This window comes from Pteronotus mesoamericanus, unplaced genomic scaffold (assembly GCF_021234165.1).
Source record: "Pteronotus mesoamericanus isolate MK-2021 breed Mesoamerican mustached bat unplaced genomic scaffold, CSHL_Meso_final contig_265, whole genome shotgun sequence".
Lineage (NCBI taxonomy): Eukaryota > Metazoa > Chordata > Mammalia > Chiroptera > Mormoopidae > Pteronotus > Pteronotus mesoamericanus.
In genome coordinates, this window is record NW_026555113.1 from 1,338,009 (window position 1) to 1,355,409 (window position 17,401).

At 68.1% G+C, this 17,401-nt stretch overlaps 1 protein-coding gene across 2 annotated transcripts; it reads right to left on the reverse strand.

Annotated features, from left to right (window-relative positions):
• Positions 1-7,822: 7,822 nt before the first annotated feature.
• On the reverse strand, positions 7,823-16,820 carry SHH (sonic hedgehog signaling molecule). 2 transcript variants are annotated; one of them, XM_054574770.1, is made up of 4 exons: positions 16,512-16,820; positions 11,269-11,530; positions 8,021-8,601; positions 7,823-7,957 (listed from the first exon to the last, which is right to left on the reverse strand). In XM_054574770.1, exons 1-4 carry the CDS (start codon positions 16,818-16,820, stop codon positions 7,823-7,825), a joined length of 1,287 nt encoding a protein of 428 aa, XP_054430745.1. The 2 variants fall into 2 exon arrangements, with proteins under 2 accessions (XP_054430745.1, XP_054430744.1); XM_054574769.1 differs by having other exon boundaries at positions 7,823-8,601.
• Positions 16,821-17,401: the final 581 nt, after the last annotated feature.

Here is a 17,401-nt window from a genome sequence, read left to right on the forward strand (position 1 = left end):
GGCTGCCCTCCCCGAGGCCCCCTCCTCCCGGACGGCCGCCCCACTCGCTTCTCCCTCCGCCATCTCTGCCACCATCATACTCAGTAAATGTCACGGCGCGCTTGGTGGCGGTGGAGGTGGGGTCCCGGGAGTCCCCCGGCGTGACGCCCGCGCTCCCGGGCCACTGGACGTCTGCGTTGGCCACGGTGCCTTCCCCTTCTTTTCGTTGCTGAGAATGCGAGCCAGCGAGAGTTCCCAGGAGGCTGCTGCGAACACCTGTTTGAGGGGGACTCTGCTTTGGGGAGGCACCTGAGCGCCCCTCCTTGCAGGGGCCTGTCCGGGCCGGGTCCCTGCCACAGCGCCGGGGCGTCTGTCCTTCCCCCCAAGACAGTGAGCCCAGCTGCGGTCTCTGGGGAGGCGCGGTGCGTGGGCCCCCTTTCTCTCAGATGCCTGAGAAGGGCCGGAGGCGGGTGGCCGGCTGGAGGACGCTTCCCAGGCCGCGGTCCCAGAGCTGCCCAGCAGGTGGCGCTCCACACCAGGCACAGCCTGCTTCCCGGGGGCCAGGGCGGCGGAGACCCGCCAGGCGGCGTCCCTGAGTCGCCCGTCCTGCGCCGGTCCGTCCGCCGCTCCGTTCGCTCACCGCTGACCGGTCTTCACGGAGCGCCCGCTACGAAGGCGCCGGTCAGGCAGGCAGGGAACGTCAGGGCCGGGCCGGGCCTGGGTCTGGAGGCCGAGCCCCCTTGCACGCAGGGCACCTGCGCCTGGGATGGGGCTCCGTCAGGCCGTCGTGGGTCCCGCGCGGGTCCTGAGACCAGAGCCCGGCTCCTCAGGTGGCCCTCGCTCCGCCCCGGGGGTGGCCCTGACAGGGTGCTGGGGGGTGCCCGGTGGGCACGGGCTTCGAGTCCGGAGAGACGAGCTCCTCCGTGTGGGGACGCCCTGCCCCGCGTTTTCCGCTTGGCCCCACAAGGTGCTTCTCTGGAAAACGCCTGGCCCTCCGGAGGGACGCGTGCCGCTCAGAGGCTGGATGCGCGTCCCCAGGGCAGACCGTCCTTGAAGCCGCGCCCGCCCGCCGTGCCAGCAGCACCTCCGCCGCCGTCCCTGCGTTCGCTGCCGACCGAGGCCGCCGGGATGGGGGGGGGGGTTGGGACAGAACAAAACACAGACGCTTCTTAAACGTTTTCAAAGTACGGTGTTTTACCTTTGCTTGGAGCCCACTGAACTGTCGTCGAGACGAATGAGGTCGCTTGGTAAGTTCGCCACCCGGAGATCGAGGTCGCCACCCGAGAGCACCGTCGGGAAGCTGTCGGCGTGTGCGCGGCCCAGTTCTCCTGAAGAACTCACGTGCAGGGCACACGCACACGCACACGCACACACACACGCGCGCGCGCTCATCCGGGGCGTCAGCCCCGCTGCCGCGCCCCCGGGCCCTGGGGCCCCCACCTCACCTCTGCAGAGGGGTCACCGCCCCCCCCATCCCATTCCTTCAAAACGTGTCCTCAGAGGTGCCCTGTACGGCCTGTCCCCTCCGCCCCCCGGGGACAAGGCTGACGCCCAGCCCCGCTGGCTCCCTCCCTGTCTCATTCCCCTCCCGCCCCGGGCCTTGAGCCGCGCTCCCCACGAGCCAGGCTGGGGGACGGGGATCACCAAATCATTCCAGCCGCCCACTCTGAGCAGAAAGAACGCGAAACGCCGGCCGGCGCGTGCGGCAGGCGGTAAGGAAGGGCCGGGGTGTTGTACGGCACCTCGGCTGCCGTGACCTGTGCGGAGGGGGCGGTCCGCCCACGGGAGAACCAGCCACGCGCCTGTCAGGTGGTTCTTTCCCCCCCGAAACGCCGCCCTTAAAAAAAGAGCTGAGAGGCGTGCTCCTCCTCGCGTGGGACCCCAGAGCTGCGCCGGGACCGCTGTGGCCGCAGACCGGCGTCGCGTGGCCCCCGGGCTCTTTGGGGAGCAGCCAGGAGGAAAGGGCTTCGGCGGTGGGTCCTCCGCCCACTGTCCCCGCACCTGCGCAGGCCCCGCCCGGCCTCCGCTGAGCAACTGGGCGCTGCCCCGGCCGCCTCCCTGGGCCCCGGGCGTAGCCGGGGGGGGGGCGGGGGGGGGTCCCTGAGTCCCGCGGACAGACCAGCCCTTTCCCACTGCTGTTGCTCTGTGTCTCTAACGCTGCTGGAGCCCCGGCCCGGGCCACAGATGCTCAGGACACAGCTGTGTGACGTCAGACTCCGCTGGGCTGACCCCGGAGACGGGGTCACAGAGCCCGAGCACCCGCCCCTCTGGGGCTCTCAGGCTCGCGGCTCCTCTCTGAGTCCGGCCGCCCCCGCGGCGGCGCTCCCTGGCGCAGGGGAGGCCTGAGGATGGGCCCGGAGCGGGGTCCCTGCCTCGCCCCGGGAGGCAGTGGGGGCCCCCGACCCCAGGGCTGCTCCGTGAGGGGACAGTGGCCTCGTGGGGAGCGCTGTGCGGCCACCGCGACCATGGTCCGCGCGTGTGGCCCTGTCCTTTCTACACACCTTCTCACGGGTCACCCGCTCACCCCGGGGCGTGGGGAGGCGTTTCCGGGGAGGGACGCCACACAGCTAAGCGAGGGGGGTCCCCGAGCGGCTCTGTGAGGGCCTGGCCGGCCGGCCGGCCCCTCAGCCGCATGGGCCTCCCCTGCGGGGCCGCAGCCCTGGGACCCTAAAGGGCCGCCCGCAGTGGGGCGCCGCCCGGCGTTCCCAGAGCGTCAGCTCCGTCCACCTAACGCCACACGCGCAGGCTTCACGGTTCCCAGCGTGGCCTTTGTGTCTGCTTTTGTGACCACGCGTCTCTGAGAATAAAGCTCCGACGGGAGGCACCGCCTGCCCTAACCGCACCTGCGAGGCCTGCGACACCGCAGCCCGTGGCTGTCCCGCGGTCCCTTGCCCTCTGTTTCTCGCAGGCCCTTGCGATACTCCCGTGGGTCAGCTCCCGCCGCCGGAGCACACGGGTCGAGGTCCCGGCCACGGCTCGCCCGCGCCGTCCCGCCGCGGCCACCAGAGGGCGCGCGGACTCCACCCAGGCGCGCGCCTCCCCAGCCGCGCCGAGGCCCAACCGCGCGGCCACCGCGCGCTGAGGTCCAGGGGCGACCCGAGGCAGGGCCCCCGCCCGGCCCGGGACACTGCGTCTCTCCAGGGCCCTCGCCACTGCCAGGCGCCCTTCGTGCCTGGCGCTTACCCTGCCAGGGGCAGGATGTGGGGGCGGCAAGCAGGCGGAACTCTGGGGTCCTTGGACATGCTCTGGGGGGCCCGGGGGCCGGGTGCGGGGACCCGCACCGTGCCCGTTCCCAGCGGCTCCCGCCGCCTGCCTCCCGCCAGGTCTCCTCGCCGCTGGCAGGCACGCCTTCAGGGCCCGGTGGGCAGGGGAGGAGCCCGCGTCCGCAGTGGACCCGGAGCTGGGCGCGCAGAGTGGGAGCCGAGTGCACACAGGCCCCACGCACTCAGCAGGGAAGGGGCTGCAGGCAAGGCCTGTGGGGCCCCGGCCTCTGGGGACACAGGAGCGAGGAGCCGGGCCAAGGCTCACTCAACCCAGAGAGCCCCGGGCTGGGCGAAATGCCGTGCTGGCCAGAGGCGCCGCCGACGCCCGTGCCAGCAGGGTGGCTCCCCGGGGCCCGCGGGCAGGGCCACCCAGGCCTGGCCCTCGGCGCCGGCGCTGACACCTTGAGGCTCTTTCTGGAGCAGCAGAGAGGTCCCCACACCACCCGCCCTCGGGGCCCAGCGCTGAGCGGGGGAGGCCGCGGCCTGGTCTTGCCGAAGGGGGTTCAGCTGGGACTCGGACCACGTGGGACCGCAGGGTGACAGACTATAGGGATCCTGGGTCCAGGGTCCCCTCTCAAAGACATGGGGTCGCCTTGCTGCCTTCAGCCTGGAGGAGATCCTGCCTCTGTCTTGGGGCCCAGGGCAAAGGGACAAGGGGTCCTGCTCAGGGGCCGCGCTCTGTGGGGCGGGGAGTTTCTCCTTGGAGTTTTGGCGTAACGGTGCTTCTAACTGATCTCCATTTTTCAGATTTCCGACCCCCATTTAAACCAGCCTCCCCCCCGCCCCGGGGACACAGCCGTCCTCACCCCGGAAACCCGCGACGCCCGCTGAGAAGGCGGCTCCCCCCGCCGGCCCTCCGGGAGCCCTCCTCGTGGCAGGGCCCGGAGCTCGTTTCTATGGTGAAGTGTGAACGTTAAGGTTCTCTTCTTAATTTGAGGAAATCAAGCTCAGCCGGAAGGGACAAGGAGGTTCCCTCCAAATACAGGCCGTTTCCCCGGCGTCGGGAGCGTGAAGGGTGAGGGGCACTCCCCGCGTCCCCTCTGGCTCGGCGAGGCGCGCCTTCGAGGGGCGCTCCTTCCGACTCCCCTCGAAACCCGTGCTGGGACACCCCCGGCCCGCGCTCCGCCCCGTAGCCCAGCGTGGCTTTGGGGTCGGAGCGGGAGCCACAGTGCAGGTGGCGGGCTTTCTCTGTAAAGGTCTGGACAGCCAGGATTTCAGGCTCCGCGGGCCGTGTTCTCGGGCCGCGGCCTCTCCGCGCCTGCTGGGCCCCACCGTGGGAGCTCAGCGGCTCCCCGGGGCCCTGCGCGGCCGCGCAGCTTCGTGCCGGACACGGAAGCTCAGATCTTGTCTACTTCCCATGAGACGTGAACTTCTCCCCCGACCGCTTACAAACGTCACACCGACGTGAGCGGGAGGGCTGTGCGGAGCCGGATCTGGGCCGCAGCGTCTCGGCCCCGTCCCGGGACGCGCCCCTGTCAGGGGCTGGGGGACTCCGGGGCTCACGGGGTCTCGTAAGAAGTCGTCCGAACGTCACCTCCCTGGGCCTCTCGCCCCGCCCCCCGTCCCCCCGGGGGCGGGCTGTTCTTTCCTAAGGATGGACCACTCTTCTGAGTGGTCGCTGACCAAGAGCCAGGCCCCGACAGGGGGCTCGCCGGCAGGCACTTTGTTGTTTTCTTGCCAAATCTCTCGACCAGCTGGGCTTCTTGGCACGTCTGCCCAGTATTTCCCACGTGACTGTGAACCGACAGCAAAGGGAACGTGAGGTGCCTTCTGACCGGCCCCCTGCCCCCGCCTGACCGAGCCCTCCCGTGTGGGCGCGATGAGACCTCCCTTTTATGCTTCTGGCTCAGCCCCACGGAGGGAAATGCGAATTCACAGGCGACCGCATGGGACAGGAGTCCTGCCACAGAACACGCACCGCAGAGAGTCTCTGTAACTTCTTTAATTGTTCAAACAATGGAGCACAAAGGTAACAGTTTCAAGTACATTCTGATACAGGTTTTGACAGGAGGAGATCGGCGCGGGGTCCCGGGGCAGGTGGAGAGCGGCACCGCCGGTGCACCGGGCGGACTCACGGCCGCGTCCGCCCTGCAGACAGAGAAGGGGGGCCTCCTGCGGCCGGCGCGGGTCGCCCCTCCCCGGCCCCGTGCCCTGGGTTTGGTCTCTCTACGAGGTGGCGTCCTTTTGGTGCCCACAGAAAAGAGAATTCTTAATGTAAAGCTGAAAGTGGGACGGGGTGGGGTGGGGGGCCACTGGCTGAGTGACCGGAGCCGGCGGCCAGGACTCTGCCAGGGCCACGGCCGGTCGCCGCAGCCGGAGATGCCGGTGGGCCTAGGGCTTCTGGGTGCCGTGACCAGCTCGCACACACAGTGGGCAGGACGCGGAGCGCCACCGGGCGTGAAAACTGAAGCTGCTCACCACCTGCACGACCAGAGATAGGCCTTCTCCGGAGACACCAAGGAGCACGGCTGCCCAGAGGGCCCGGCCGTGGGGCGCACCGTGTGCCCGCGGACCGCCAGCCCCAGCGCCTTGCACGCGGGTCCCGGACCCCTGCGAAGCCACGCCCGGCCAGGCCCTCGGCGCAGAAGCCCCCGGGGCCCCCGGCCCAGCCCCTGGGGCCGCCCCTCCCGGCAGGTCCGACCCCACTCCGCTCTCGGGAGCCGCCTGCAGAGCCGCACCGCAGAGCCCCGCTGCGCAGACGCAGGGGCCCGAGGCACACCGCAGGGGTGACAGCGGCCTTCGGAACGCCGACGTGCTCGGAGCGCCGGCGGGGGCAGAGCCTCTGGGCCGGACATGGAGCCCAGAGGCCTCCTCCCCGAGACCCGCGGACTCGGGCGCCCACTGGCGCAGGACTGCGCCCTAGGAACAGAGGTCCACGCGTGGCAACTACTCCGGACAGGCTCGCTGGACTTGGAGACGCCGGCGTGGCCCTGAGGCCCTAGCGGCTGGAGCAGGAGGGGACGGAGCAGCAGCAGCAGGCGCCCTCCGCAGCGGCCCCCCCGGATTCGGCACGGGGGGAGCCTCAAGGAAGGGGCGTGGGCGGTTCAGACAGACCAACACCCTGCCCTGTCCTCGGCGACCCGCCTAAAGGGCCCCCAGGACTCGATGAAGCAGCTGGGGACCCTCCGACCAGGCCGGGGACCTCAGCGCTCGGACCTGGGCAGCCCAGCCCAGGGAACAAGGTCCGCGGACAACTACGGGGAGCCCCAGGGCCGCCTCCTCCGGGCCTGCCAGCTGGGCTGGGGTGGGGGCGGGGGGCCGGTGCCCGGCGCAGTGCCCCCAGCTGCGGGGTGTGGGGAGACAGTCACACGGAAAACACAGACAGAGCCGAGGTTTGCCCAGGGGTGAGAACCACCACGCGCGTGGGTCCGAATTCACAGTATAAGCAACGTAGCCAAGCTGGAGGCTGGGGACGGCGAGGCCGCGGACAGGGCTGCAGCCGCAGTTCTCAGTTACGACGCGCTAACCGGTCTGTGCGCGGCACGTTTTATTTCTATAAAACTATTACAAAATATTCAAAAATACAGTTTAGTAAATTTACAGCAGTTATTCTGAATTTATTATTAATGCAAAACATCCTTGTTTATCTCTGTACAAACTACAGGCTCCATCCGCGTGGGCTCATCGCTGTGTGCGCTTTTAAAAAATATCATTTTCTAATAAATTCTTTGAAGTTAAAAATAACAGAGATCTTCCAGTTTGTCCAGAAAGAAGAAGAAGAGGAGGAGGAGGAGGGGGAGGGGGAGGGGGAGGAGGGGGAGGGGAGGGGAAAGGAAAAGTGTGTGCGCGAGGGGGGGAGAGTCTCGGGCCCTGCGAACACGGCCCCGATGCTAAGCACATGTCACACCGCGAAGATGACGCGCGAGGAGAGGGCTGTGGCGCTGGAAATGAGTTAAATTAAAAATAATATATTTTCATATTTTACACTATTTCAAAAATGAAATGTAATTCAGTTAAGTCTTGATCTCTCAAAAAATCTAATTTACAATTCTGTGTATAAAAATATACTTTGCGGACCCCCACGAGGCGGCGCGTCTCAGCGAACGCGCGCTGGGAGGCGGGAGCGGCGGCGGCGGCGGGCGGCGCGGGGCGCGGGGCGCGGGGCTCTGCTTCCCGAGCGGCAGGGGTGGGGCGGGGGGCGCGGGGCGCGTAGAAAAATAGACTCTGAGCAGGTCGCTGGGCCTCACAAAATAATCTTTCCGCCTGTGAGTGCAGTTCCCATGACAATAATAAATTATCCAAGAAACAAACTAGTTAAGGCTCTGGAAGGTCCGGTTCATATTATTTAAAACATCTATTCATACCAAACAAATAAATAGCCAGGAGAGGTGGGAGGGGGGAGGAAAAAACAAAACAACCATCCAAACAAAACAATAACCAAAAGATTCCAAAAGAATATGCGAACTCAGCACGACGCCAGAACTCCCCCGGGGTCTCGGTGTCCTTACAGTCTACTTTGGGCTGTTCTACAGTGTTATGATGGTTCATTGTTACTGTTATGATTAGCGTCTCCTTCCGTGCGCGTTCCTCCGTGGGTCTGCCGCGGCCTCTCGCTGCCGCCCCCGCCCGCCCCCCGGCCTTCAGCTGGACTTGACCGCCACGCCCAGCGGGTGCAGGGCCTCGCTGTCCAACAACCAGGTGCCTATTTGGTAGAGCAGCTGCGAGTACCAGTGGACGCCCGGCGCGCCCGCCGCGTCCGCCGCCCCCGGCGCGGGCTGGGGGGCGCGGCCGCCGCTCCCGCCGCCCGCGTCCCCGCCGCGGTCCGTGCGCGCGGGCACCAGCGCGGCCAGCAGCGCGTGCGCCAGGCGGAAGGGCGCGAAGGCCCGGTGCGCCCAGCTGTGCTCCTCGATGACCGCGTAGCACGACGCCAGCACCCGGTTGATGAGGATGGTGCCCTGCGCCGTGAGCGGCGCGTACGCGCCCGTGGCCTCCTCGCGCAGCGTGACGCTGTGCACGGCGGCGGGCAGGAGCCGGCGGTCGCCGCCGCGCTCTGCCACCACGTACACGCGCTGGCCCGGGCGCACGCGGCTGGCGAAGAGCGCCCGGCGCCCCGGCGCGCCCCCCGGCGGCCGCCCCGCGCCCGAATCGTTGTGCGGCGCCACGAAGAGCAGGTGCGCGGCGGTGAGCAGCAGGCGCTCGCGGGGCTCGCGCGTCTCGATCACGTAGAAGACCTTCTTGGCGCCGTCGTCGCGGTCCAGGAAGGTGAGGAAGTCGCTGTAGAGCAGCCGGCCCTGGTCGTCGGCCGCCAGCACGCGGTCCCCGGGGCGCAGGTCCTTCACCAGCTTGGTGCCGCCCTGCTCCAGGTGCACCGTGGCCGAGCCCGGGAAGCAGCCGCCCGACTTGGCCGCCACCGAGTTCTCTGCGGGGAGGAGGAAAGAAGAGCGGACACGGCAGTGAGTCCCGGGACGGAGGCCCGCACGGGGGACGGCGCGCGCGCGCGCGCGCGTCCCGCGCGCCCAGACGCGGAGGCGCGCCGCTCCCGGGAGCGGCCAGAGGATGGTCCGACGAAGACCGCCCTCCCCGAGCCCCAGCGCCTGGGCGACAGACTTCACACGCAGACACATTCCTTCACGACTCTTTTAGGATCGGGCTGTTGGTGATAAAGGCTGGCCGGCTCCACTCCTTTCCTTCCTCCTTCCTCCCACCCCACCCCCTGCTCAGCACACACCCAGCTCCGCCGCGAATTCAGAAGGTATTTGCTCTCCACTTGGATTCCGCGGGAAGCCTCCTTGAGCTTCCCCGGGCGCCTTCCCTCCCGCCCCCGCCCCCGCCCGCGCACTCCAGCACCCGGCTGCGCAGCGGGGACCCCTCGCCCGCCCCCAGCGCCCAGCCAGGGGCCTCGGTGTCGCTGTTTTGGGGGGACAGGGGCGGGGGCGAAAATAGCTGCAGTAGTTGTAGCAACTGGACAAACATTCCAGAGCACCGGCCGAGGTGCGAAAACCCGGGGCTTGTGTGGCTTTTCCAATTAAAATCCAATAAAGGGCCCCGCATTGTGCTCGCGATGGCCGCGCGGGAAGGGGGACACTCTCGGAAGCGGGGGGCCTGCCCTGTCTCCTCTCCCCTCCGGGGCTCCCGGCCGCCCCCTCCCTATTTGCTCAGGTGCACTGCCCGCACCCCCCCCCCACCCGCGGTTCACACGCGGGCTCTCCAGAAGCCCGGGCCTCACAAGCACTATTTGCACAGCCAGGCCTCTCTTCCAAGCTCTCAAGATGCGTATTTGAATTTTAAATGGCGGGGCCTACTAGAGCGCTGGAAGCCGCCGGGTTCTCAAGGCCCCTTGACGACGCGCTTTCTCGAGCCCTCGGTGGCGCTCTGAGGCTCACTGTCCCCAGGACAATGATCGGAGCGGGAGGTGCGCGGGGGGCCGGGAGGAGGGGCGCGGAGGCCCCAGTCTTCTTTGCATTCCAATCTCTGGGATCAGGCTTTTTGCAAATAGAGATCGCGAGAAAGAATCTTCCTGCTGGAATTACAGAGGGTTTTTAATCTTCTCATCGGTTTCTCCGGCATGAAGCGCGGGCCTGGCCGTTGGAGGCCCGCCGCAGCCCCCGGAATGCGGTCCGGGGAGCGGGCGAGCCCGAGTCGTCCAGTCGCACGACCCTGCTTGACACGCAGCGCGCGGCGCCCAGGCCCGTGTGCTCGGAATGCCGATGAGCGGCTCTGCGCGTCCGGCGGCTGCTCCCCGGCAGGGTCCTGGGGCCGGATTACCGCTGCTCATTTGCGAGGAGACCTCCAGGGACACCGACCCCCCCCCCCGCCACGGGCACCCCCCCCCCGACAGGGGGACCCCGCGAACTGGGGTGGCTCCAGAGGGTCCGCGCGCGCTCAGGCGCAGTCGCGAGGTGGTGGGAAGGGCGCGCGCCCCAGGATGGGGCAGGGGCGCGGTGGGAAGAGAGAACCCCGGCAGAGACCCAAGAAGCGAGGGCGCCTCCTTCCCCTCCCCCAAGGGCCGAGCCCTGGCCCCGCCGCCCCTGACACCCCTTTTCTTTCTGTTGGGCCAGAAAGCCACTCTTTTCTTTCCCTACGAAGTGCGTCTTAGCGCTTTCAAAGTGTTTCTCTCCTCACGTCTGCGATTAAAATACAGTTTAGGAGGCAAACAGGCAACGCTGGGGAGGCGGGTGGGGAAGACACAGCTCCTCCGGAATTCAGTGTGAACTGTTTTGCTAAACGCGCCAGCTTAGGCTGAGAGGCAGCCGTGGCACCAACAGTGGCCAAGTTGGGATATTCGCGCGCGTGGGCGTGCAGCCTTCCCTACAGAGCGATTCCTCGCCAGCGACCGCATGTGGCGTTGCAGGCCCAGGGAAGCAGCGCGCGCGGCGGCGGGGCGGCCTGGCATGGCGCAGCTGCCGGCTCCCGGGCCGGCCCTGCCCGCGGCGCAGGCCAGCGCAGCCCAGCTGGCTCCTAACGAGGCTGCCGGGGCTTCTGGGCTTGCAGCGTCCAGATGTGGGAAGTGGCGACTGCTGGGTTTATTGCCTCCCAACAGGCCCCTCCCCAAAGGCTCGGCCAGTGAGTTAAGTTAGTTTAGAATCCACAGGCGCTCGCGGGGGGGGGGGGGGTGTCAATGAGGGGCGCACACCCTGGGCAGAGCCTCCTGTTCTGGGGCAGGCGGCTCATTCTTAGGCCCTAAATGAGAGCGAGGCTGAGGCCAGACCCGGCTGACCGCGCGGGGCTGCAGCTTCGCGCCAGGAAAGTGCCCCCCTCTCCTTCCTTGTCTCCGCCACCTGCAGGGGGCTCCGGAAACAGGGGTGGGGGTGGCTCAGGAAGCCGTGCGCCCTGGGCCTCGGGCCCCTTCGGCCTCGCGGGGGGGGGGGCGCGGGGGGCAGCTCCTGGCAGGGTGAGCCTCACAAGGTGTGTGCCCACAGGGGCAGAAACGCCACCCGTATCCCCACCTCCCTCCCTTCCCTGCCCCTCAGGCTCCTCCCCGTGTTTCCGGCTTTGCCTTCGGTCTGGCCGTGGAGCACACAGGTGCCGCCTCGCAGGCACGCCGTGGGCGCGGGCTGGGCGCCGCGGGAGGGCCGCGGGCACTCACCTGCCTTCACGGAGCAGTGGATGTGAGCTTTGGACTCATAGTACACCCAGTCGAAGCCGGCCTCCACCGCCAGGCGCGCCAGCATGCCGTACTTGCTGCGGTCGCGGTCCGACGTGGTGATGTCCACGGCGCGGCCCTCGTAGTGCAGCGACTCCTCCGAGTGGTGGCCATCCTCATCCCAGCCCTCGGTCACCCGCAGCTTCACGCCGGGCCACTGGTTCATCACGGAGATGGCCAGGGCATTGAGCTTGTCTTTGCATCTCTGCGGGGGCGGGAGCAGAGGCGTCAGCACCTGAGGATACCCGCCTCCCGGGGGGCTGCTCTGCCGGTCCCTGAGGACAAGGGCTGGGCCAGAAGTGGGGGACAAGGCCTGGAGCCGGCCCAGGGGGCTCCGAGGAGGTGGCACGGGGCCGGGTGGGGGGTGGTGTAGAGTCTACTGGATGGGCAGCCCCTCGCAGATATGAACCGGGGCCCTGTCTCCCCATCCCAGACCAGCAGAGCTCGGACGCCGGCCTTCAGAACAGATGGGATTTTTGGAAACAAGCGAATTGTGTGTTTTCAGACAAAGGCGGGAGAACCCACCTGGGGGACCTTTGGCCGGGCCCCCTCCTCCTCCAAGGTGCCCCCCCGCCCCCCGCCCTGGCTGCGGCCCCCTTTCTCTGCACCTGTGTGGCGCTCCGCCCTTCTCCCTGGGCACACTCCCTCGCCTGGAGGCCAGAGAGAGGCCCAGGGTGCGACTTTGCAGGAATCAGGCAAAGCGCACCTTAGGCTCCTTAAGGGGCTGAAAGCTTGGCCTTATCTCCGGACCCTCCCTCCCGCCCGGGGCGATCGAGGTGCGAACGTAGCCGCGGGGAGAGGAGGAGGTGGGGAGCCGCAGGGGCGGGAGGCTCGGCAGGGAAAGGCGACCCGGCGAGTTATGATTTCCAGTGCGGGCCCGGCCGGACGACAAACAGCCTTTAGCTGGACAGCCGCATTCCTTTGCCCCGCAGAACTCTCTCTGCCGGCGTTTCTGTGGTCTGATTGTGTCTCTTGTTTTCCTTAACCTGTTCCCTTCCCCCTCTTGTTTTCTTGGCCCCGGCGCAAAGGCGCGCAGAATGGTGTCCGGCAAGTTTGAAGAGCAAACTTCGGAGGGGGAGGGGGGTGGGGCCGGAGGCTGGGGGAGGGGAACCAGAAACGCCTGAAGCCTGGGAGCCCTTCGCCTCGGGGAGTCTCCCTCTGGACACCACCCTTCACCGCCCCCTCCCCCAACACAGGGAAGCTGTCCGTGGCGGTAGGGAAACCAGCGGGCGGGGCGCACACCAGGGTGCGCGGAGCCAGGGTCTGCGGCCATCCCCGCGCGCATTCGCGGGTCCCAGGGAGGGCAGGCCATGCACACAGCCGAGCCAAGGGTGTGCGCTGTGCGGCCGCGAACTCTCTGCAACGCGCGTCCTGCTGCTTCGGCGGGGCGCGGGGTTTCAAAGAGGGGGGCAATGACACCGTCAGTAGGGCGCACCCCCTTGGAGAGGCCAGGCCGACGGGGGCGGGGGGCGGGGAGGTGGGCGACAACTCCAAGTTGGCGTCGGCAGAGGGCAGGGCTGGCCTCCTGCGGGCGGCGGGCTCTGGGATGGGAAGGCGGCCCCATCAAGGACCCTAATAACCGCGTGGGGGGCTCATTTCCTAAAGAGCGGAGGAGGGCGCCCTGGCGGGAGGGGACGGGGCAGATTGCGCAACAGGAAAAGCCCTGTGTATTTGGCAGCAATAAAACCCAGCGATATGGTTGTAGAGTTAAACATACAACCAATGGGGGAGGGGCGGCGGCCGGGGTAACAGGTCAGCGCTCGCAGGTTTCTGGGCCTGACAGCCCTTTTCTTTAAAAAAAAAAAAAAAAAAAAAAAGGAAAAAGAAAAAAGAAAAAAAAAAGTCGGAAGGGCAGAGTTGGAGTGAGGTCATCCTGAGGATTGAACGCGTTTTACATGAAAATCAATCAGTAAACCAGGGTCAGTGAAGAGCCGGGATGTGGAGCCGCGGCGCAGGCGCACAGCGCCGACAGCGCACGCACACTCCGGAGTCCGAGCCCCATCCCGCCGCAGCGCCGGGCTCCGGGGGCCCTGGGCGCCCCCCGCGGCGTCCCTCGGGGCCGCGGGCGGGTCGAGGGCGCGGTGGGAGGACGCAGGCCCACTCCTGCGCCCTGGGCCGCGGCACTTGCGCCAGAGGTGGAGGACCCGGGCGAGGGCGCAGGCCGAGGCAGGCCCGAGCCGGCGCCCGCGCCGCCGCGCCCTCCCCGGCGCCCCCCGGCGCGGCCTGGGCCGGCGGCGGCGCGGACGCGCTGCGCCCCGGCCGGCCATCAATTCACTGGGTCGTGTGCCGCGAATCAAGCCCGACGCTGTGCAGCCACCGTGAAGCCCAGCGGGGCGGCTCGGCCGCTTTGTGTCGCGGGAGCTGAGCGGTCCCCACGCCTGAGCTCCCGCCGCCTCCCCCGTCTGCGCAGCCGCTGGGCGCCCAGCGCCCGAGAGGCGCTGTCACCGCCGGCGGCCGGAGGGCTTCCCCGGCGCGGGGGAGGGGAGCTTCAACTTCAAAAGAGACGCCCCCCCAGTCCCTCCCCCACTCCGGAAAACCAGACCCCTCCCATCCAAACAGGAAAACGCTCCTTAAACCCACACCTGAGCGCCGTGCCCCGAGGCCGCCACGCACCCCGAAATCTACTCATCGTGGCGTCTCAGGCCGGTGCCCTCGCGGCCCCCTGCCCCCTCCGCGCCCCCGGCCGCCGGCACCCCGCCTGGCACCCGCAGCCCGCGGGGACAGGGTGTCTGTCTGCGCTCCCCCCGCTCGGAGTTAATATTAACCAGGAGCTCATGCGTTCCAGAACTGCTCTCCAAGTTCCACTGGGGACGATCTCGCTATGGTTGAGGGACTTGGGCGGCAGGCACGTTGGAGAGACGGAGGCGCACGGAGACGCGGAGGGACGGCGAGACAGGGGAGGAGGGCCGCGCACCTGAGCACAGGGTCCAGGTGGCGATCTTCACCGAAGGGCCCGCGGGCGCGCGGGTTCCGGAGGAGCCCTGACCTCCTCCGGCCGGGGAGGCGGGCGCCGCGCCCCGACGCCGGGCCCTGCCTTCACCGCTCACATCCCCGCCTGCCCCCCATCCCTGCCCCGCCCCCCCACTCGTGGAGTCAGAGCGAGAGGAAGAACAGGAAGGGGTACACCCAGGGCGCCTTCCAGGCTGCCCCCTGGCCACCTGCGATGTGGGGGGACCTTTGTGGGGTCTGCGGTGCCCTCCGGGCCTGGCTCTCCCCACCCACCCCTACGGCGGCTGCCCCTCCCCCGTCCTTTTGTCCTGGGAACGGGAAGAGCCACTGCCCAAGGAAAAAAAAGTATTTGTTTTCGTTTCTTCGTCTGAGGGAAGTTGACAGAAGGTCAGAAGTTCAAACGCTGCCCGCGCACGCGGCGGCGAGAGTGGCGGGGCGCGGGGCCGCGGGTCCCCCGCAGGGCGCCGAGGCCCGGGAGGCCCGGCGGCGGCGGAGCCTGCGCTGCGCGCCGGCCCTGGCACCCGCCTCCGCGCCCGCGCGCGGCGACCCCGGCCGTCGGGGCCCTGCTCCGGGCCAGGGCCGAGCGGCGCAGGGCGCGTGGAGGGGCGGCCGCAGCCCGCCCCGTGCGCTGAAACCCGAGCCGCGGGATCGATCGGCCCGCAGTAAGTGGAGCCGAATGCGTCTGCCTGGGTGCGCGGCTCCGCGCTCGCCGCTCCGCGGCCAGGCCGGGGCCCCTCTCCGGCGTCGGCACCGCGCACTCGCGGGTGGATGCTGACCCCTCCCGCTCGAGGGCGTCTGGTGTCCCCGCCCCGCGCCTGCTCCGGCCTCGCCTCCCTGCCCCCCAGCTCCGGGGGACCCCCAGAAGGCCCCCTCCCTCCTGCGGGAGCAGGGCGACCCGGGGTCGGGGTCCCGGACGGGCTGGAGGACCGCCCGCCGCCGGCGGCGCGCTGGGCGCCGGGAGGCCTGCGCAAAGTTCCCCGCGGCTCGCGCCGCTCTGGGCACCGGCGCGCGCGGCCACACTCGCGGTCCAGATTTAAGGTGGTCGCGGCAGATGTGAGCGAGCGAGGGCGAAGGACCGTCTCCTCCGCGCTCCCCTCCTCCCGCGGCGCCCTGGCAGCCAGGCCGCGCTCGGCCGGGAGCGGAGGGCCCGGAGGTGGCGACTCTGTCCCGCCGCCCCCACCCTCCCTGCCCTCGCGCCCCTTCCGCGCGGCTCCGTCAGCTGCGCTGCTGCGGTGCGCTTCTAGCCCTAAAGGTAGGACTCGAATATTTTAATAGGGCAATAAAAGGGATGTTGACCTATATTCGCCAGGAAATCCATTTCTAGCTTCAGTCCTACGTGCGCGGAGTTTCAGACAGCCCACCCCGGGCGGGGAGACTGGCAGCCCGCGGTCTCCAGCGGCGGCCCGCGGGGCGGGAGGGAGGACGCGCGTGTGCTTGGGTTCCTCGCTCTGGCCCCCTCCCTCGTCCCCAGGCGAGCAGGTTGAAAGCCGGACGGATGCGACGCCAGTAAGTTCCAAGTCCCTCCCCTCAGGTACCAAGCGGGGAGCAGGAAAGCGCATCCTTAAAGCAATATCGATACATTCCCCCGATGGGCAGGACTCCCACAGCCGAATCGCAGCGGGGCTGTGAGACAGGGCCAGCGACCAACCGCGAGCCTCTGGAGCCTTTGGGCCGGAACCCGCTCCGAGCCCTTCCCAGGGAGGATCCTTGGTGGGGGGGCCGCGGCCGCGGCAGCGGGGTGGGGGGTGGGAAAGGAAAGCTCACAGAAGGGAGCCCGGCCCGCCCCGGGTCTGATGCCAGAGGCCAGTTCTGTCCGGGGACCCGCAGGCCAGTCCATGTTGCTGGAGGATTTCTTCCCCCTCCCTCCACGGCCACTGCAAACTTGGAAAGGACAGACCCCCCCCCCGCCCCCACCAGCGTAGGTCTCCCCAAGTTGCCAGCCAGAGCCGAGGCCGGGTGGGAAGGCCACTCCGAGGGAGCGATCAAATCAGGGCCATTCTTGGACCGCAGCTCCTGTGGGCCTCCCCACCCCCACCCTGAACTTCTGCGGCTGGACCCTTCGCCTGCACTCCCTCCAGGAAGCGGGAGGGATGGCAGGGAGGCAGGTGGGTGGGGAAGGCCAGGGTGAAGTCGCCGTGCTCTCTGCCGGCCGAGCAAACACGCCAAGTCTGGGACCGCCCGGCCTCCCGGAGCCCCGTGCACGCAACGCACTCCACGCCCGGCCGCCGGGTTTCTACCTGAGTCATCAGGCGGTCGGCTCCGGTGTTCTCCTCATCCTTAAATATTATGTCGGGGTTGTAATTGGGGGTGAGCTCCTTAAACCGCTCGGAGGTGCGCGAGATCTTCCCTTCGTATCTTCCGCTGGCCCCCAGCGTCTTCTCGGCCACGTTGGGGATGAACTGCTTGTAGGCTAAAGGGGTCAGCTTTTTGGGGTGCCGCCTCTTCCCGAAGCCCCGGCCGGGTCCGCACGCCAGCCCCGAGCACAGCAGCAGCGAGGACACCAGCACGACCAGCAGACATCTCGCCACCAGCAGCATCTCGTCCATGGAAACCAGGGACTCCCAAGCCGTCCCCGCGCGGGTCCGTGTGCGCGGGTGCGCGGTGAGCCTGTGTGCGCTCCCCCTGCCTCGCTCGCTCGTTCGCTCGCTCGCTGGGCGGCTGGCTGCTGGCTCCCTCGCTCGCTCGCGGCCGCCTGGCTCTTTCTCTTTCTATAGAACCCTGCCCGCCGCCGCTGGCGCAGGGGACTCGCGGCCGATCGCCACCCAGACGGGGGCTGGAGCGGCAGGCTGCTGCTGGTTCCTGATAACGGAGCACATCGGACTTAGGGCGGGAGGAAGCAATCAAAAGACAAAAAGAGTCTGATTTTAAATGGTAGCAAAGCCTCGGGAGCTTGTGAGGGAGCCTGTCTTCAGTACTATATTATAGCTGGCAGGGGCGTATCTGATTGGCCAAGGCAACGCAAGCTTCTTTCTCTTCTGATGTTAACCCTAAAAAAGACTAGAATTTTTTTTCTGTGGCTGCGGGTGCTTTATTTTCACCTGAAGGCTTCGAGTTAAAAGGGAAAGAAAAAAAAAATCTCTGCTAAGACGAGGGTGGGCGTGAAGGAGGCGGCCACCGCTCAGGCGGA

Coding starts and splice junctions, on each gene's coding strand:
- SHH (XM_054574769.1), bottom strand. CDS start 16,820: ATGGACGAGATGCTGCTGGTGGCGAGATGTCTGCTGGTCGTGCTGGTG. Junction 11,531..16,511: donor CCGACCGCCTGATGACTCAG/GTAGAAACCCGG, acceptor CCGCCCCCGCAG/AGATGCAAAGACAAGCTCAA. Junction 8,602..11,268: donor CCACTGCTCCGTGAAGGCAG/GTGAGTGCCCGC, acceptor TCCTCCCCGCAG/AGAACTCGGTGGCGGCCAAG.